Source organism: Dermatophagoides farinae, chromosome 3 (assembly GCF_024713945.1).
Source record: "Dermatophagoides farinae isolate YC_2012a chromosome 3, ASM2471394v1, whole genome shotgun sequence".
NCBI lineage: Eukaryota > Metazoa > Arthropoda > Arachnida > Sarcoptiformes > Pyroglyphidae > Dermatophagoides > Dermatophagoides farinae.
In genome coordinates this window covers 3,432,607-3,451,553 of record NC_134679.1, presented here as the reverse complement: position 1 = coordinate 3,451,553, position 18,947 = coordinate 3,432,607, and the positions used below count along the sequence as shown (strand labels likewise).

The 18,947-nt window shown below is 34.4% G+C and overlaps 6 protein-coding genes and 1 long non-coding RNA gene across 11 annotated transcripts; 4 read left to right on the top strand and 3 right to left on the bottom strand.

The window, feature by feature from the left end:
• The first annotated feature begins 151 nt into the window (after window positions 1-151).
• On the top strand, window positions 152-2,126 carry LOC124494719 (putative FAD synthase). Its single transcript, XM_047057975.2, has 2 exons — window positions 152-487; window positions 560-2,126. The coding sequence occupies exon 2, from the start codon at window positions 726-728 to the stop codon at window positions 2,076-2,078; it is 1,353 nt and encodes a 450-aa protein (XP_046913931.2). The 5' UTR covers window positions 152-487; window positions 560-725; the 3' UTR covers window positions 2,079-2,126.
• On the bottom strand, window positions 1,019-3,300 carry LOC142597397 (uncharacterized). The gene is made up of 2 exons (XR_012832126.1): window positions 2,216-3,300; window positions 1,019-2,082 (listed from the first exon to the last, which is right to left on the bottom strand). It is a non-coding gene; the product is annotated as an uncharacterized LOC142597397 (long non-coding RNA).
• Window positions 3,301-3,717: 417 nt separating this feature from the next.
• On the top strand, window positions 3,718-6,517 carry LOC124494972 (oxidative stress-induced growth inhibitor 1). Its single transcript, XM_047058267.2, has one exon. The coding sequence runs from the start codon at window positions 4,422-4,424 to the stop codon at window positions 6,261-6,263; it is 1,842 nt and encodes a 613-aa protein (XP_046914223.2). The 5' UTR covers window positions 3,718-4,421; the 3' UTR covers window positions 6,264-6,517.
• Window positions 6,386-8,092, bottom strand: LOC124494973 (polyadenylate-binding protein 2). Of its 3 annotated transcripts, XM_047058269.2 has the most exons (5): window positions 7,551-8,092; window positions 7,429-7,496; window positions 7,268-7,374; window positions 6,963-7,211; window positions 6,386-6,895 (listed from the first exon to the last, which is right to left on the bottom strand). In XM_047058269.2, the coding sequence occupies exons 1-5, from the start codon at window positions 7,882-7,884 to the stop codon at window positions 6,859-6,861; spliced, it is 795 nt and encodes a 264-aa protein (XP_046914225.1). In that variant the 5' UTR covers window positions 7,885-8,092; the 3' UTR covers window positions 6,386-6,858. The 3 variants fall into 3 exon arrangements, with proteins under 3 accessions (XP_046914225.1, XP_046914224.1, XP_075585374.1); XM_047058268.2 differs by having other exon boundaries at window positions 7,429-8,044; XM_075729259.1 differs by lacking the exon at window positions 6,386-6,895 and having other exon boundaries at window positions 6,956-7,211.
• A 241-nt stretch (window positions 8,093-8,333) lies between these two features.
• LOC124494970 (uncharacterized) lies at window positions 8,334-10,901 on the top strand. Of its 2 annotated transcripts, XR_012832117.1 has the most exons (3): window positions 8,378-8,907; window positions 8,966-10,653; window positions 10,751-10,901. XR_012832117.1 is itself a non-coding variant. In XM_047058266.2 (2 exons), the coding sequence occupies exons 1-2, from the start codon at window positions 8,563-8,565 to the stop codon at window positions 10,547-10,549; spliced, it is 1,929 nt and encodes a 642-aa protein (XP_046914222.2). In that variant the 5' UTR covers window positions 8,334-8,562; the 3' UTR covers window positions 10,550-10,822. The 2 variants fall into 2 exon arrangements, 1 of the variants encoding a protein (XP_046914222.2); XM_047058266.2 differs by having other exon boundaries at window positions 8,334-8,907; window positions 8,966-10,822.
• Window positions 10,902-10,934: 33 nt separating this feature from the next.
• LOC124494968 (uncharacterized) lies at window positions 10,935-17,628 on the top strand. Of its 2 annotated transcripts, XM_047058262.2 has the most exons (5): window positions 11,035-11,182; window positions 11,243-11,713; window positions 11,772-12,387; window positions 13,668-14,234; window positions 14,314-17,628. In XM_047058262.2, exons 2-5 carry the CDS (start codon window positions 11,489-11,491, stop codon window positions 17,523-17,525), a joined length of 4,620 nt encoding a protein of 1,539 aa, XP_046914218.2. In that variant the 5' UTR covers window positions 11,035-11,182; window positions 11,243-11,488; the 3' UTR covers window positions 17,526-17,628. The 2 variants fall into 2 exon arrangements, with proteins under 2 accessions (XP_075585373.1, XP_046914218.2); XM_075729258.1 differs by having other exon boundaries at window positions 10,935-11,713.
• On the bottom strand, window positions 17,576-18,717 carry LOC124494974 (uncharacterized). Its single transcript, XM_047058272.2, has 3 exons — window positions 18,238-18,717; window positions 18,117-18,164; window positions 17,576-18,058 (listed from the first exon to the last, which is right to left on the bottom strand). Exons 1-3 carry the CDS (start codon window positions 18,619-18,621, stop codon window positions 17,729-17,731), a joined length of 762 nt encoding a protein of 253 aa, XP_046914228.2. The 5' UTR covers window positions 18,622-18,717; the 3' UTR covers window positions 17,576-17,728.
• Window positions 18,718-18,947: the final 230 nt, after the last annotated feature.

Here is an 18,947-nt window from a genome sequence, read left to right as displayed (position 1 = left end):
AAAAACAAATAAATTCTTTGACATGAATGCCATCTATCATTGATAACTAAAATATTTTTCTCCCTTCAATGTTGACTTCATTTCAATGCATTTGTTCATTTTTAGGTTAAACTTTCCATTGTTGACGTGTGTGTGTTCACATGTTTTTTTTGTATGTTCGATATATTTTGTCGGTCGAACAATTTGTTTTTTTTTTTGGATTTTGATTTCTGATTAAAGTGAAATATTTATTTTTTTTCTACATCGCAATTTTATTTTTCATCAATTAAATCGAGGGTGTCGTGTTTATGGCTAATTATCATCATCATCACGATGATGACAAAACAATATTATAGAAAATTAAAGAAAATATATAATACTTTGAATACAATTTACAACCGTTTGAATGATGGCTTAAAATCATGCCATTTTTTGTGACTACATTGATAATATAATTGTTGATTATTTATTGCAATACAATCTGATTAAATTACCTCATATAACAATAGTAAGTGAAACTTTTTTTTGAAAAAAAAATTTACAAGATACTTATGCCTAGTTTTTACTATTTGCCATCTAGATCTTGCCGTATCTAAATTGCATTAATAAAAAATTGGAAAATAGATGGCAATAAATATTTATGGATGGTTGAAAGAAGATTCATCTGAATAAAAAACAAATTGTCAAGCAAATGTATAGCATTTTATTTTTTTTCTAAAATTTTTGATTTCGAGTTTTTTCCGTGAATGTCTAAGAATTCTGTCAATTCGTCAACGCCGATGCCATCGAATGAATTCATTTTGAATGCCGAAGCTCAAAATATGAATAGAAAATGTTCGAATAATGTGCAAATCTCTTTGGAATATCGATTTTCATTCTATTTGGAGCGCTCAATGATCGACGCATTTCAATCATTTCTTTCTGATTTATTTCATCAATTATATCCAATGATGATTAATGGAAAGCCTTCTATTTCATATACGTTCACAATCATTGAATGTTTTGATTATTTTCGCAATATTCCGACAGATTTACTACGTTTATATGAATTTGACGATAAATTTATTGGCAATGACTACGATAAATATTCTAATTTAATCAAATGTCAATTCTTTTATCAAATTAATTCGAAAGATTCAAGTGATGATAATCAGGATCGACAAAAATTTGCCTGGATACAAGCTCATGTCCGTCATCGAATTCGTCAGCTTTCATTACAATTGTCTCTTTTGAATGATAATTTTCTCAACTTTCTACCTTCGATTCGTTTCGATTCCCGTGATTCCTATAGACGATTGAAACAATTGGCCGCGATCGATACGAAAGTACATGGCCTATTCGAATGTTGTCGGGAACAAATTAAAAAGGTCCATTCTGATCCCAAAAGATGGTGCCTTAGTTTCAATGGTGGTAAAGATTGTACCGTGTTGCTGCACACATTGGCTACCATTCATCTTGCTAATCTCAATGACAATCATTCAGATACTTTGATAAATTTATTGTGGATAAAAACATCCGAACTATTTCCAGAACAAGAACTCTACTTGAGACGTATTCAAGCATTCTATGGTTGCCGAATGAACATTTATCCAGGAGAAGATTTTAAATCTGCTCTCTATGATGTCCGTAAAAATGAATCTTTTGAGTTAGTTTTTATGGGCTGTCGTAGAACTGATTTTGATGAAAAAATTGGCTCTACATTAACCACCGTACAGCCCACAGATGAGGGTTGGCCCGAATTTATTCGTATTAATCCATTATTAGATTGGACATATCAAAATGTGTGGCAATTCTTACTCAATCTTCAAGTGCCTTATTGTCCCCTTTATGATTATGGTTATACATCGATTGATCGTCCTGAAAATACACATCCGAATCCATCATTGTCGATACGAAATTTTCCTTGTAGTAGTCTCAAACATCATAACCAACAGACATTAATGAATGATGAAAATAAAACATCCGAGCTGTCAAAAAGAATCGACCTTGATGATGATGATGATAAAAACAACAAAATCTGTCGCACAAATAATGAAGAAATATATTTGCCTGCCTATCTACTTCGTCGTGATGATATGGAACGATGTTTTCGACATTAAATTGCTTTTCATTATAAACATTTTAATAATAAAAATTTTTGTTATTAATTCTTATGAATAGACTTGTGATTAACAACAAAACAAAATGGATAGTAAACATTTTTGTTGATAGAAATGGATCCTCAAAATATATTTACCATGTTTATTTAGATCGAATTTTAGTGAGACACAAGAAAAAAAATGAAATTTATTTTTAGGCCAAGCAAAAGGGGATATATAAAGAGCGAGGACGAAGGATCAACTAATGTTTACTGGTTTTTTTTTATTGATGTTTATGATTACACATGTATACATCTACATTAATTTCTCGATAATCGTTATCGTTTTTTTTTCAAATTTATCCTTGTTAAGATTTAAATTTTGATTGTTTATTTGCACTTAATTTACGATCGCATAGATCGATCATCTTCGGGTTAACTTGATGATCAACTCCACCACACCCCACCAAAAAAAAACAATGCTCATTCATACATGGTTACTGTGACCAGACGATTACGACGGCTGAAAATTAAAAAATAATTTTTTAAAATGATTTTTTGTACTTTTTATGTTCTGTACTTTGTTTGTATTTTTTTTTTTTTTTTTTTTTTTTGTTGAAAAAAGAGGATACGTGATCAGTACGGATAAAATATCATTGAATTCATTTTATTATCTAATCTTGATTTTTATTTTTGCATTTTTTTGTTTTGTTTTGTTTGTATAAATGACATTATGCAACGCAATGCAACCAATTGAAATTTGATTATAATTTATCATCATGTTAACAATGTTGATAAAATGTAAACAAACTAATGGTTCATGAACCAAAAGGACAGCTAACATAACTATGAACAATGTATAAAAACTCTTCCGTTTTTGGATAATTATCATTTTTTTTTTTGATTAACAATTGAAGGATTAAAAAAAAAATTGTCCTCATTATATCGTGATGATGATATTGGATAAAAAAAAACTCTATCAATTTCGATATAATTCATTTTTTCAATTTCCATAGCGACAAACCTGTACATGTGTATCGTTCCAAAGTGGGACAAACAAATATAAATAGCAAAAAAAAAAATGAAAAAAACAAACTAAATTAAAAAAAAAACAGATCAATAACGAAATCCAATGGACAGGGATCTTGTTGAACATTCAAATCAATAACAAAATGGCGATGGCAATTATATGAATCATCATCGTTATAATCATGACGATGACCTTGTTTTTGTTTTTATTGTAACTGTAGTAGAAACAATAATATATTATTATTATTATGAACAAAGAAAATTAAAATCCAATTTCAGTGATGAAATGCATTTATTATGTACTTTTCGATTCGATTCCGTATATAAACAGACAGACAAAACAGGAATATTTTTATAGAATATAGTATCACTACTACTAATAATAATAATAAAAAAATCAATCTTTCCGATGTGGTATATAACACACATAGTTTGATACATGTACATTGTCACTTTCGGTAACAAATATGTGGCAAAATGTAGATGAAACAAAATTTGAAATTTGAAGAAGAAGAAGAAGTCAAACAGCATGATACAATAAATGTAAACTTTAGCTATATATAATAATCTACTATGGTCGTACAGTTTTATCCAAGTTCGGTTTGTTTGCCACATTTAGTCTCTTGATTATAGTGGTGATTTCGTCGTTTCGTCATGTTAGGTTTTTTTTTTGGTTTGATGTCTTCGCTATTGATATAATTATTTACTCTCTCTCTCTCTTTCTTTATTCCATAATCTTCAAGTAAAGTTTGAATATATTCACTATTATCTCAATGAATTTTGATGATGTTCACATCGAAAAACAAATAAAAAATTATTTTTTCACTAGAATTACCAACGAATTTGCCATCAACCGTTACCGGTTACATCTATATCTTGTCAACACTTGATTTAGATTCGTGTCGACAGAAATGATGCACAAATTATTCGAATATTGATGATGTATATCCGCATTAATATGTAGATGTTGTTCGATCGAAGATCGGATTGCGCATAATCGTTTATCCTTTTTCATTTTTTTTTCTGGATTTTTTCTGGGTTCTGGTTTTATCAACAATCCGACAATATCAACTGACTGATCAGTAGCTAAATGATGCATGTCATTTTCGTACAACTTGTGATTTAAAATCAAATATATTGCCGTAATATCATTTATTGATGATATGATTAATGTTGTTGTGCTGAATTCACATCACTGTTTTATCCTCAGCATCATCAGCAATTGCCGCTTCCATATAAAAACTGCCGGCAGTCATCGTCCTGACAGACAGTCCTAATTTCGTTTGGTTAACCCGATTTTTGTTTCTGTCTGAAATTCTTCCATAATTGAATCGTTATGGCCAAAAAAGGCACATTAACGCTGACTTCTCATAAACACAATGATTCATCGTTTGATCAAATCGAATCCACTAATGTATTGGTTATCGGTAATGGTCCATCTGCGATAACTTTAAGTTTTTTATTAGCCGGTCATTGGCCTTATTATTCACCAGAAGATTTTCAATCACATAATGAGAATGGAGCAAATCCAACATTGCAAAATCTACATGATCGACTTTTATATCATTGTGCTTCGGATTCTTGCCATCATGATGATTATGACCAAGAGTCCATTTCGAAACCAAAACTACGATCATTAATGGAATCCGACTTGAAAGAACTTAGTCAAAATCTTGTAGGACGTACTGGAGCCAATCCAGTTTCCGTATTGATGGATCAACTTCAACATCCAAATGCCGATTTCGGTGAAAGAAATCCTTCCACATTGAAATGGACATATAGACCTGATCGTCATGTTGATCACTTGGTGATCGGTTCGTCTGGATCACCTGGAGGTATTTGGCATGCCATTGCCAAGACTTGTTCGTCTAAACTTCGTTCCAGTCATACTACCGAAGTTCTCACATTATCACGTCGGTCATTGATGCAGTTGCCTGTGTTGCCTATATATGATGATGAGAATCATCAAAACGATAGTGACGGTGAACTTCCTTTGGATAATCGTATTCCTTATCGAGTGGTTGCTGATTATTATCGCCGATACGTTCATCATTTCGGTTTGGATCAACATTTTCGCAATCACACCCGTGCAACACTTTTAGATTGGGATCCAATAAGTCAATGTTTTATTGTCGATACTGTATGCAGAAAATTGTCAACATCTGGGCAACAAAAATATCGTGTCCGATATCGAGCCCAGCGAGTAGTGTTGGCCAAAGGCACATCGACATCTCCTAGTATGTTGAACATAGCAGGCGAAACATTTCCATTTGTGTTACATTCATTGACCAAATTAGATGTGATCATACGACATACACAATTGTTGCCATATTGGCGTATACCAATGCTGTCGACATCGCGAACACATTCGTCCGATCCAGTATTGATTGTTGGTTCTGGACTTTCAGCTGCCGATGCTTTGATATCACTATCACAACGCTGTCAACGTCGTCCATTACGCATCATACATTTATTTAGGAAATCCATTCGAGATCGTTCATTAATATTCAACCAATTAGCTACAAATGATTCAAACTATCCCGAATATTTTCAAGTATTTCAACAGATGAAACACTCTGTTCAGAATAGCATCCATTGTTTGTCATGTTTACCGCATGGCCAACATCATTTACCCTCTTCTTATTCATCATCATCATCATCATCATCATCCTCAAAACAATCAACATTGCGATTCGAACATTATCAAGCATATCAAGAATGTATTTTGTCTTCCATACAAACGGCAACCAATGGTCATCGTACTGCAACATTAGAGTTTCTGGATAAAAATAAAGCCGATTCAACACTGTGTTGTCGTTGTCATCGTCCTATAAGACATCAGCTAACTATTCGTATATCGTTTGCATTAATTTTAATCGGTTCAAATCCTCAATTAGATTTTGTCGATGATAAAATTCGTCAACGATTGGCAAACGATGCTTCGTCTCCTATTGATCATCGCCTTAATCCAATTGACATTGATCCATACACTCATGAATGCAAAGACATTCCAGGCCTATATGCATTAGGTCCTTTAGTGGGTGATAATTTTGTTCGTTATGTACAAGGTGGTGCATTGGCAGCTGCTAATCATATCTACCATACAGAACAACAAAACATTTGTGGCAATATAATCAACATGAATCATACATTATCCGACAATGATGAAGGTCGCTAATCTGAATCGATAACAATTTTATCAACCTGAAATACAAAAAAAAATCCAATAAACATATCATGATTGATTTAAATTGTTCATTTTTCATATTTTATGTTTCGAGAATCCCTAAGAATAATATATTTATTTTGTAGTCTTTAACATTTATTTTTTTTTGTTTCAAAATTTTCTATCGGATTATTATGAGTGAAAATAATGAATATCAAGATGTTTACATATTACATATATAAACAAAGACGTTTATTGTTTGGCTATTCGTCTATGTAATTTTTTTTTGATAATTTTCACTATAAATTTGAGTATATTATGGTATGGGTGATATTTTTTTTTGTTTTGTTTTGTTTTTTTATATTTGGATGATCCAATGTGGTTTTTATTGGATATAATGTATTTGGTGAATCGAAAAAAAAATTATATAATGATCCTATCGTGGCTTATTCATAAATCGATGGCCATTAGAATGTAAATCATAAGAATGATGACGATGACAATGAATGAACGTATCAAATGAATTGATAAACAGCACGTTTCGATGCATATATGGGTGGTGTGTTTCGTTTCGTTGTCGGTTGGTTTAGATTTTCATGAATTTTCATCAATATGGTGAATAGCCATACCAGCCAGTACGGGATCTATTTTTTCATTTGATCAAAATTTGAAATTGATTGAAGATATATTTTTTTTCAGAAAATTCAATACCTGAATCCCCGACCACCACGGCCACCACCACGTATCCATGGACTACCACCGCCACCTCCACGAGGAAAAAAACCACCACGACCACGTCCCATTAGACCTCGACCACGTGGTGGACGATTTGTGGTCGATAATCCCGGACGATTAGTTCGTTTGGCATTCACCTTTATTTGACGACCCTTGAATAGGGATTCGTCGAGAGCTGTAGCCGTCTCCACTGAATCTTTGTCAGCAAATTCTATGTAAGCATATCTTTATGAGGAATTTGAAATTATTATCTTGTGGAGAAAAATAAATCGATTTCATACCCTTTTGGATGTCCAGTAAATCTATCACACAGAATGGTCACACGATTGATTGAACCACAACCATGGAAATGTTTTTCGAGATCATCGGCAGTAGCCGTATAATCAACCTGATAAAAAAATTAATCATTATTAGTTAAATTTAACAAGAAATATAAACTTACGTTTCCGACATAAATGGACCGACTATCTATCTCAGCCCGTTCTTCGGGAGATAAGGTTGAATGATCATCTGAAAAAGTAGAATGAATTATTGGAATCGAAAAAAACATAAATTGATCCTTACTTGAGCCAGTATTGCTTATCTGTGAGGTAATATCATCTTGCATTTGTTTTAGCTTTTCCGCTTCTTCTTCCATCTCTCGAACGCGAGCTCTTATAACTTCTAATTCTTCATCATCGCCTGTTCCACCAACATCATTATCTTCATGACCACCACCATCACCATGTGCATCTGATTCTATATTTTGATGATTGGAATTTTGACCATCATTGAGCATATCTTCAAGTAGATCATCAGAATCATTTGGTGGTTGTTGTTTCTGTTGTAATGATGATGATGATGGAGTTGATTGTGCTGTAACATGATTATCATTTACAGCAGATAGTGTTGATGTCATGATTGAACGACTTGTTTCTACCAAATTTAATTCTTATGGATTACAACTAACGGACAAAATTGAAACCAACAATACGAATACAGGAGTTAGTAATAATGGTATTGTCTTCGGATTTCGGACCACTTTCAATATAACATGCATGCAACCAAGCTTCAGTTTTTTCATTAAATTGAACGTTGCATTCGAAAGGCTTGTCGGCTCTTTCTACCTAAACAGCTTTTTCAAATTATGATACTAAATGAATTTTTTTAAATAACGTTTACGATAAAATGAAAATTTATTATAACAGGAAATAAGATTTCTCCAAATAAAAATGATGGCGGAAAAAATATTATTTGTTGATATCCAAAAATTTAAGAATCAATTTCAAACAATAAAATAAAAATTAGTGGTGACAAAATAATTCCAAAAAGAACATGCCGGTCGAGTGTAAATAGATGCTTTCATTGTTTGTGCTCAAAAAAAAAGAATAAACGACGACGCTCGCTATTCATCGACTTCATTGACATCGACATCAAATGAATTTTTGATTGTGTTGAAAAGGCCAACAGCATAAAAAACTTTTCGTATATTTTTTTTTTGATTCATGCTGTTTTTTTTACATTCCTTGAATGATTGATCTCATTCAGATTTTATCATCGTAATCTTCATTGACAAGATAAAATTAAATCATTGATAATGGCTTCGACGCCATCAGCAGCAGCTTCGGCAGCGGTACCACCACCAACATCATCATCAACGACATCCAATATTGGACCACTGCCACCGCCTACACCACAAGGACAACATCATCCATATTCATCATCGATGCCTCCACCACCTCCTCATCATCATCATCATCATCATCAACAACAACAACAACAGCAGCAGCAGCAGCAGCAACCGCCTCAAGGATTACCCGGAGGTAAATCTGGTGGTCATCATCATCATGGTGGTGGACATCATCACGGTCATCATGGTCATAGGCAACATCCAATGCCACAAGGTCTGCCACCACCCATCAGCTCGGCTCAAGTTCAAAAGGTTTGAATACGATCGTAGTTTGATTTGAACATTTCATTGTCTGACTTTAATTTAATAGATTTTGGACGAAAACAATCATCTAATAAATTGTATAATTGAATATCAAAATCGTGGCCGTGTACAAGATTTTTATCCATTACAACAAGCATTACATAGAAATCTTGTCTATCTAACATCGGCGGCTGAAACCAATCCAAATTTATCACAAATATTACCGCCACCAATGTTTCCACCACCACCAACAACGAATGGTCCGCCTGGACCTCCGAATCATAATTCTACAACTCCAGGTGCGGGATATCCTCCCAATATCACAGCTACTGCTGCACAAGTACCACCACACCCACCACCTCCAACTAATCATCATCCGCCAATATCGACATCGACTACATCACATTCTCAACGTACCACACCCCCAAATATTTTGGAAAATAATAATAATAATAATACTATTAATACTGATCATCACAATAATGTTAATAACAATAATAAATCCACACCAGAAACTGGTGGTGAAAATGCTGGTTATCCACCTCGTTCAGCAACACCATCATCATCCAGAAGAGAACAACTGCAATCACAAGAATCGATACCACCACGGCCACCATCAGTATCAGCATTACCAACATCGCAATCATCGAACGTATCAAATTCCAATCCATCCAGGCCAAGTTATGGTGGTGGAAAATCACAGCCATCTGGTCAACAACAACATCCGATGTATCCGCCTGCTTCTCACTCATCAACGTGGATGCCACCTACATCCTCTCAACAGCAACCGAATTCTCCTTATCCACACACAAATCAATATGGACAATATGGACCGCCTGCAGTTGGTCCTTCTTATCCCCCACAACAACAACAACAACAACAACCGCCACCACCACAACAACAACAACAACAGCAGCAGCAGCAACAACAACAACAACCGACTGCTCCACAGCAATATCCGGGCCACCAGAATTATGCGAATTATGGCTCGAATTATGGCCCACCACCACCTCATCAAAACCATCATGCACCACATCATTATCCTAATCAATATGGTCAATATCCAAATTATCCGCCACAAAGTGGCCAGTGGTACGGCAGTGGACAAGCTGGTGGTCCCCAATCAGCTGGACAACAAACAGCTGGACAACCAACACCTCCAAATCAACAATATCCACCACCACAAGGTGGCTATATGCCCAACTATTATCAAGGTTATGGCCAACCTCCACCACCCCCTCATCAATCATATGGTCCACCTCTTCCTAACATGTACGGGGGTCAACCGCCTTATGCATCAACTCAAGCATCAAATGGTTCTGGTGGTGGTGGTGGTGGTTCACAACAAGCACCAACTGCAGTTAGTCAGGCTGGTAGTGGTCAGCCAAATCGATATCCAATTCCGCCTCAACAACAAGGATATCCTCCAGCTGGTCAATATCCACAACCGCCACGTGGAGCACCGCCATCAATGCATCCAGGCTATGGTCCACCACCTTCATCAGGTGGTTATCCTCATAATGATCAATCACAACAATCGAATCAACAGCAACAATATCCACCATCAACAGCAGCAGCCGGACCACCAGTTTCTGGAGCTCCAGGTAGTGTTGGTGGATATTCGATGCCTCCTCCTCCCCCCACATCATAATCCACTTTATATGATAGAAAAAATCATTGTCATTTTCAATTTTAACAAAAGCAAAAAACCCAAAAATAATTCCATACATAGGAAGAAAACAAATTCATTTAATTGTAAATGTATACGGACGTGTTTGTGTGTGTGTGTTTACATGTTTTAATCATTATTTTTCATAATATTTTATTCATATTTTCTATATTATATGTCCAGATTTAATTTTCGATCCACAATCAAGATAATCATTTCGTTCCAAAACTAAAATTTTTTTTTTATTGAGAAACGACATCTATGGACGGTATTTGCAAATGTTAAAAACAAACTATCAAATAAATATAAAAGAGAGGGGAAAATAATGTGAAAAGGAGAAAGTGCGCCTAAAGTTAGCTCTCACTCTCTCCCTCTCCCGCTCAAGAAAACTTCGTAGCGAGCGAATCTCAAACTGTTTCTGAAACACACATTTACATGTTCATAATCAATGTGTACAACTAAAACGAAAATTCAACCTTTTTTATTCTGGATGTTCTAAACATTGATTGGTTTAAATCGATCGATTGTACTATTTGATTGATATGATGAATAGATGTCCATTTAAAATCATCAATCGAATTAAAGAGAAGTGGTTTTAACAACTATAAAATATATGTAAATGTTGAAATATAATTTAGAAAATTGGCGCCAAATTTTCTTACCAATCTTTTGTAGATTTGTTTTTGTTTTATTGTTGTTGTTGTAATTTTCTAGTGAACAAAATGCCATCATGTTTAAACAAGAATTAAAAAATACGTGAAAAAAGTAGCAACATAAACAAATTTTGGCGCCAATTCTTTATTCACCACATGTGCGATGAATTACGTAATCTTTATGATTTTTTCTTTTTATACTACAAAATACTCATAAAGAATAATAATAAATAATTATAAACAAGTGAAAAACTTTTACTAAGATCTCATGAAGAATTTATTTAGTGATCGTTCACATTCGGCCAAACATCAACAATCATCTTCATCAACGTCGACTATTCAAGCATCGAGATCGACCACGACAAAAGCTACTACACATCTTAAACCAATCCATCGAAATCATCATCATCATCATCATACAGATGAACATAGTAATAGCAGTAGCAATGATTCTATATCACGTCGATGTTTGATGACTACAACCAGCCATAAGGTTTGTGTTTTAGACTTTTTTATGGAAATGATTCATTGATTTTTCTTTTCATTTATAGAAACTTCGATCAACGAAGCAATATTCCACAACATCATCATCGTTGTTAATATCAAGCGATTCCAAATTGACCACTTTCAACAATAGTTTACGTCAAAATCATCACAATAATAGCATTAGTAGTGGTAAACGAAAAGCTGTAACAAATAATTCACAACGTACAAATACTATAAACGGTAAAGAATATCAAAGGAAATCTCAAACGGTCAAACGTAATCGCATAACGGGTTCATCTTCATCATCACGTCGACGTTTGACATTTAATGATGTTGTAACATTTGGCAGCAATCATAATGATAATAACGATGATGAGGTTGGCATTCAAAACTTTGACGACGATGACCAAGATCATGATGGTGATGATGAAAATTCTATGAATGCAATCGAAAATAATGGAGAAGAAAATGAATCATTTAACAATTCATCACATGATGAGCAGCATGAAGTTATGATTGGTGATCATGAATCTTGTTCATCATCATCCAAAAAAGGAAACAAAACTGAATCATTCAATACTAACAAATTATCATCATTATCCACATCTATTGTCGGTAACATTACGGCACCGTTTTCATTGAGAAAACAAATTGAATTAGCCGTACAGCTTTCAATTGATGGTAAGTTTAATTGTAATGAATTTTTATTTATTCATTCATTCTGAGTAGCTAAGATACAAATAGTTGTATGTATGTATGTATACAATATTTGATGAAAATCTTTACGATTTCGAAAGCAATCGATTGATTTTACTTCTTTTTCGGCTTGACTATCAAATATAAAACACCAACAGCAACCAAACCCAATGTGATCGCTGAAGCACCAGCTCGTCCTGTTCGGGTATATGAATTATAGTATTTACGCCATCCTTGAAATTTAGATTCATCGATTCCTTCGTCGTGAGCCATTTTAATATATTATCGCAATTTAATTCAATAATTTCGATTTCGATTAGAAAAAAACAACACGATATCCAACACGATGAGAAAAGAAAGATGTGTGTGTTTTTGTGTGCCAAAATGTGCGTTCTCATTTGTCCTTTGTTGTACTCTTTCAACTTATTGGAACTAATCGAGTGAAAATAGTCTCGTTTTTTAGTTCTCAACATTTGAATTACTTGCTATGTATGAAAAACAAATTGATTTAAAAATTATCAGATCGAATATATTTGATAGATTTTCTTGATGATTATATTCTTGTTTTTGAACTTTGTAATTCAGTGTCAACATTGTTCATTTAATCTGGTACACACATTTGTCTTTATAATGTATTCATTTGTGTGAACTGGTTTTTGTTTGGTTTGGTGTGTGGTTGTGTGTGATCAGCATACCCAATATTGTGGGGAAGAGGTACTTTCATAAGCTAAAAATGAGAGAGAGAGAGACAAAGACAGTTGAAATCAGTGAAAGTTTATCTTGAGCATTTGGATCCCCCTTTCTCATCATCATCAATTCATGAAATTAATGGTTTGTTTTGTATGGGGCAAGCAACTTGAATATAATCCTAGCATGACTGCTGCTTGCAAGATAAAATTACAGGACAGAGTTTCGAGTTTGGAGCTGGTTTGTCCAATACAACCAACTGATCATCATTGATGAGAAAGCAAAAGACGAATACTGAGAGAGCACAGAGTTTCTTTGTGCTTGTTGTGTGAACAGACGCGTTGCAAATAATGAATTTGCTTTTCGCCGTTTACTGTTTTTCATTATTGATGTTGATAATGTTTTTTTTATTTTGTTCTTTTCGATTGATTCTAATTTTTGATTAAATTTTGACCTTTCTTTCTTGATTCGATTGTGATGTGATGTGATTTTTTTTACATTGTAGTGAGAATAAGAACCGTTGAATCATTTTTTTCATTTTTTCCACTTTTCTTTTTTATATTATAAACATTCTTTAGAACTATCCGTTGATAACAATTCGATAACATTAAGTCAAACACCATTTATTGAATCAAAATCTCGATCGAATAGTCCTAAATTATATCATCATCATCATCATAGTCAACAACAGCAGGCTGCAACTACGATATCATCAAACAATAGATTATCTGATTCAGAATCATCGAATCTTTCAAATCAAGACGCACATTCATCATCGTCATCATATCATCATTCACAAAGTTGCGAAGAATCGTCAATTCATAACCATAATCATCAACATACACATCCATCGTCGTCGTCATCATCATCACCAGCATCTTCGTCAACAACGGCATCAAGAAAATTTTTTCGTAATAACAAAGGTGAAACCGAACTTCATTTGGCTGCCATTCGTGGCGATTTTGGCCGATTGGAACATTTGCTTCAATTAAACAACGGAGGCTTCGGCTGTGGTTCAAAAAAATCAACTCGATCCAATCCGGTTGAGCAACCAACATCAACTTCATCATCATCATTAGATTCACATAATTGTACAGCTACATCGTTTGCTGCAGCGTATGACATTAACATACAAGATTTTGCTGGTTTGTATAATTATTATTCATCGATCGATAAGCCAAACAATTTTTAGAATCTAAATCTAAACCCGATTAATTTTCACAGGTTGGACAGCCCTGCATGAAGCCTGCAATCGTGGCCATACACAAGCAGTACGCGTATTGGTTAATCATGGTGCCAATGTGAATGCTTCGGCTCAATGTGGAACAACTCCTTTGATCGATGCTGCATCAAATGGTCATCAGACCATCGTTAAGATTTTATTGAAACACGGTGCGAATCCATTACAACGAAACAAACGAGGACAATCAGCCATTGATTTAGCTTATGACGAACACATAGAAGGATTACTTCGAAATCATTTAGAAAATAAACATCAATCAAAAACTATTTCATCATCGTCCTCGAGCAAGAAAAGTGTTCAACCTTCTGATGACGATAGTGACGAAGAATTATTAGCTTCGAAATTGGAAGATCAAAACGATTTGATTAACCAACAGCAATTGAAAGAAGACGAAAACGAACAAAACATTGGAAAATCTTCTGTAACATCAACATCTGAACAAACAATCCGTTGTGACCGACACTCATCCATTAGAACATCCGATAAATCGATTATGCCGAGCCAACAAACCACATCCATCACGAATACAACATCGACAACCACAGTAACAACTGCATCACAAACGCCATCAACAGTATCATCATCATCACCACCTCTGCATGTATCATCATTTTCTTCCCCAGTGTCTACTTTATCATCAACAACATCTGCATCAGTCATTACATCAGCAATTAGTTCCGGTAATGGAACAATTACTACAGCAACAACTACAACGACGACTGGATCAGAATCATCGAAACAAATATCATCATTGGTAACGACAACATCTAATAACAATGATTCTTCTGAACAAAAATCAACATTGGAAAATGATGATTTAAAAAAGATTGCATCGTCGATAGGCAATGAAACAAAAAAATCTTCAGGCGATGGCTCTGGTTCAAGCGAATCCGGCCTTACAAGTAGCCAAGTAGACGACGGTAATAAAAGCGAAACCGTTGATAATTCGAAAAACGATACAGAACAACAAACATCATTGTCAGTGGTTGAATCAGGCAATATAACAACATCAGCAATAGTATCAAAACAAGATGCTCATGTTAATGAAAACATTACAAAGGATTCGGTAAACACACCAGCTTCACATCAGCTTCGAGGCCGTAAAAGACGTCGTAGTGGTGATTCGGTTAATAATAGTGCTAAAAAGACGCCCAAAGATTCATCAAAATCATCAAAAAGATCTCAGCAAGATGATTTAATTGATTCAGGATCCACACCAGTGAACAAAATAGACTCAAACAATTCATCAACAGCTGGAGAAGATGGTGGTCAAAGAAATAAAGATAATGATGATGGAAAAAACGTGGATCCTTCTTTTGCTGGTTCGTCGCATACAGCAACATCCAACGTATCATCTAACAATAGCGAACAAATGATGATGAGAGTTCCGCCCATACGGATCGTATTGCCACCATCAAATTCGAATTCGGTTTCTAATTCTTCAAGTGCTGTTGTTACAGGTGGTGGTGCCAATAGCACTGTAAATAGTGGGCCTTCTGGATCCAATCCTTCGATGATCGTGATCAATCCAGTAAACAGTGGTAATGGATCGCAAACTGTTTCCTGTGTTGATCAGTATGGTAATGGCAATACTACAATCGGTGGAAACAATGTTATAAATGGTGGTGGTAATGGTGGTCAGCCAGCACAAAAATATCCTTATGTTGTTACTTCGACTGGTGATCAGCAGCAAACCAAACAAATGGAATCGGTAGATAATTTAAATGCTGAATCACTGACGAATCAAAGCATCAATACATCGGCTGTGATATCATCAACAATATCTAATTTGAGTACAACGTCGTCATCAATTTTTGCAAGTTCGGCATCTTCATCGACAACGACCAATACTACTGCAACAACCACCACAACGTCAAATCATCGTATTACACGAAGTAGTCAACGTGTAGCTCAACAAAAACATCATCATGATGATGATGCACCTGTTTCAACTGGTACAAGAAAAAAGAAAAATCGAGCACAAGCAAACACAGATCGATCATCATTGGGACATGCAGTGGGAAATACGGCCACTTCGAATACGACAGCTGTTGGTGGTTCTGGTAATTCTAACAATCCCGCAAGTGGTGGTGGGACAAATACAAATTCCAACTATTACAATTATTCAAATGATCGTGGATCGGGCGCCAGTAGCGGACAATCTAATTTAAATCAATCAAATCAATTGGCTGGAACAAATTCTAGCGGACAGATTAGTGAAAATGCTGATGGTGATGGTAACAATAATAATAATGAGAATGGTGGTGGAGGTGACGGTAGTGGTGGGCCTAATGGTACCGGTAATACAATCGGTCCGAACGGATCAAACGGAGAATTCAACATGAATCTTTATCAGTATCAACCGGAACGTAGTTCGCATCGTATGTTCATGGCTATTCGTGATCATGTACTCCGTCGACGTCGGACAATGCCAATACCTACAATGAACGAATCAAAACAACCTCCTGGATTTCAGAACTATTTATTAAATCGTTGCGATTACCTGTTAAGAACAACTCCACAGCCAAAATTACCCGAACATTTGCAAATGACTTCACCACCTACTAAATTGGCCAGAGATTCGCCATTGTATTCATTGTTTATCGAACAGGAACGAGAACGTCATCACCTACGATTGCGACATCGAGTTGAACAAGATAAACTTTGTATGGTTGTACAACAGGAAACATTACGTCTTTATAATCGTGCCGATATGTATAAGAAAAATCAAACAATGCCATTGTCAGTGTGTACATACTTGAAAGATGAAGAACTTTATAACAAACTTGAACTTGAAACGGACCATTCCCAAGACAACGTGATCATTGCACAGATCAAAACAGACAATCCATCATTTTTAAATGATGGCCCATCAGCATTGACCGGTTGTGGCCGTATACGTTTTAATGGCCGTGTTTTTCTATCATGGAAAAGTGATGATGATGATAAATGGAACAAGATCAAAATAGATATGTTGAATCGTCAACAAATGGAAGCAGAATCATTAGCATCAATTCAACGATTACGGTGGCAATGGAAACTGGCTGAATTAGAACCAAGTAGTGGTGGATCTGGATCATCCACATCAAACCTAACAGCTGATATAAATAACTTACCACCAATGCCCAATGTTAGTGAATTGTTTGTGCCGATCGTACAAGTTGTGAAAGATTTTGAATTGAAACCTAATTAATATAAAATTATTATTTACTTTTTCAATTATTTTTCCAAAGAAATTATTGATTTTCTTTTTTTGTTTCCCAATGAAATAAATTGATATATTTTTCATTTTAAAATTATTATTATTAATTAATAAAAATACAATCAAATTGACTAAACGTTTGATTAATAGGGAATGTACTATAGATTTTATTATTACATGTTGTATTATGAAAATTAATATGGTTGTTGTTGAATGATTTCAATTAATAATCGGAGGAAATTTTGTTCGTCTGATCCATGGCTATCGATTAGATGATGTTCTAATGGAGAAATTTGTTGCTCGAGACGTTGATCTTCGAATAAAGTCGATGATGACCTATTATGATTTGCCCGATGTGATTTAGCCAATTGTTGATGTAAGAATTCATGTTCATCATTGAGTATTTGCTTGATGAACATTTGAATTTTGGGCTTGGTAAGTAGTGTTTTTAAACGAGTATCGTTTTGTAATCTATCAATTAATCGATAGCTATTTTTCGTATTATTATCGTTGTCATTCATGATGTATGAATTTAAATGTACTAATAATAATAATAATTAATTAAACAAAAAATGCAATGATTCTAATTGGCTTTGGTTGTTGTGATGTCGGATGATGAAAAATTATCTTCTTGAATTATATTCTGAAGTAAATCATGTAATTTTTCTTGCAAATCATTTGCCTGTTCATTCAATCGATTTACATACATTTCAATGACGTCCATATCATTATCAAGTTTTTCAAATTCTGATTCCAAAAGATCTTGATCTTCGGCCAATAATTCTGGTGGAATCTGATGGCTTCCAGTGGTCGAATCAAAACGGATTTGATTGATATAATGCTGCAATTGGTCAATATTTGAATCGTCTTGTTGGTCTGATGGCAATTCTGCTTGATTATTTGATCTTACTTCTTCAGCGATTGTCGATTCAATGTGGTCTTGTGGTGTCGACGTTGATTGATCTGAATTTGATTGATCAGATTCTTCGGGATGATCTGCAGTATTGTTTACGTTATCTACGTTGATTGTATTAGATGATGTCGATGAATGCGAAGTTGATAATCGTTGTTCATCTTCTAACGTCATGATTTAAGTGAACTCGCACAAAATTCACTGAGCCTGTAGATTATAATCAACAAAAAAATAGATTTTGAAATTAATTTACACACATCAATCATGCATACATACTCATCGTATACGAATGAAACACCTACGCATTAGAAAAAAAATCAAATGAAATAAGTGGACATAATTCAATGGTTCATCTACACGTTACAGTCCGCTTATTTTATTTTTGTTAATCTCACACCGAAAAAAAAGTGATCGACTGTTCAAATATAATAGGATAAAGAAAAAATAGTAATAAGAAAACTTTATCGATTACAAAAAGCTTGTATATATAACAATGTTTT

Excerpts from the sequence above, each read along its gene's own strand:
- LOC124494719 (XM_047057975.2), top strand. The coding sequence starts at position 726 with ATGTCTAAGAATTCTGTCAATTCGTCAACGCCGATGCCATCGAATGAA.
- LOC124494972 (XM_047058267.2), top strand. The coding sequence starts at position 4,422 with ATGGCCAAAAAAGGCACATTAACGCTGACTTCTCATAAACACAATGAT.
- LOC124494973 (XM_047058268.2), bottom strand. The coding sequence starts at position 7,884 with ATGACATCAACACTATCTGCTGTAAATGATAATCATGTTACAGCACAA. Across the intron at positions 7,212-7,267 it reads TTTACTGGACATCCAAAAGG|ATATGCTTACATAGAATTTG; the intron begins GTATGAAATCGA and ends TTCCTCATAAAG. Across the intron at positions 6,896-6,962 it reads CGTGGTGGTCGGGGATTCAG|ATCCCGTACTGGCTGGTATG; the intron begins GTATTGAATTTT and ends ATGAAAAAATAG.
- LOC124494970 (XM_047058266.2), top strand. The coding sequence starts at position 8,563 with ATGGCTTCGACGCCATCAGCAGCAGCTTCGGCAGCGGTACCACCACCA. Across the intron at positions 8,908-8,965 it reads GCTCGGCTCAAGTTCAAAAG|ATTTTGGACGAAAACAATCA; the intron begins GTTTGAATACGA and ends TTAATTTAATAG.
- LOC124494968 (XM_075729258.1), top strand. The coding sequence starts at position 11,489 with ATGAAGAATTTATTTAGTGATCGTTCACATTCGGCCAAACATCAACAA. Across the intron at positions 11,714-11,771 it reads TGACTACAACCAGCCATAAG|AAACTTCGATCAACGAAGCA; the intron begins GTTTGTGTTTTA and ends TTTCATTTATAG. Across the intron at positions 12,388-13,667 it reads CGTACAGCTTTCAATTGATG|AACTATCCGTTGATAACAAT; the intron begins GTAAGTTTAATT and ends AACATTCTTTAG.
- LOC124494974 (XM_047058272.2), bottom strand. The coding sequence starts at position 18,621 with ATGACGTTAGAAGATGAACAACGATTATCAACTTCGCATTCATCGACA. Across the intron at positions 18,165-18,237 it reads TGGACGTCATTGAAATGTAT|AAGATAATTTTTCATCATCC; the intron begins GTAAATCGATTG and ends ATATAATTCAAG. Across the intron at positions 18,059-18,116 it reads AACAACCAAAGCCAATTAGA|ATCATGAATGACAACGATAA; the intron begins ATCATTGCATTT and ends TTAAATTCATAC.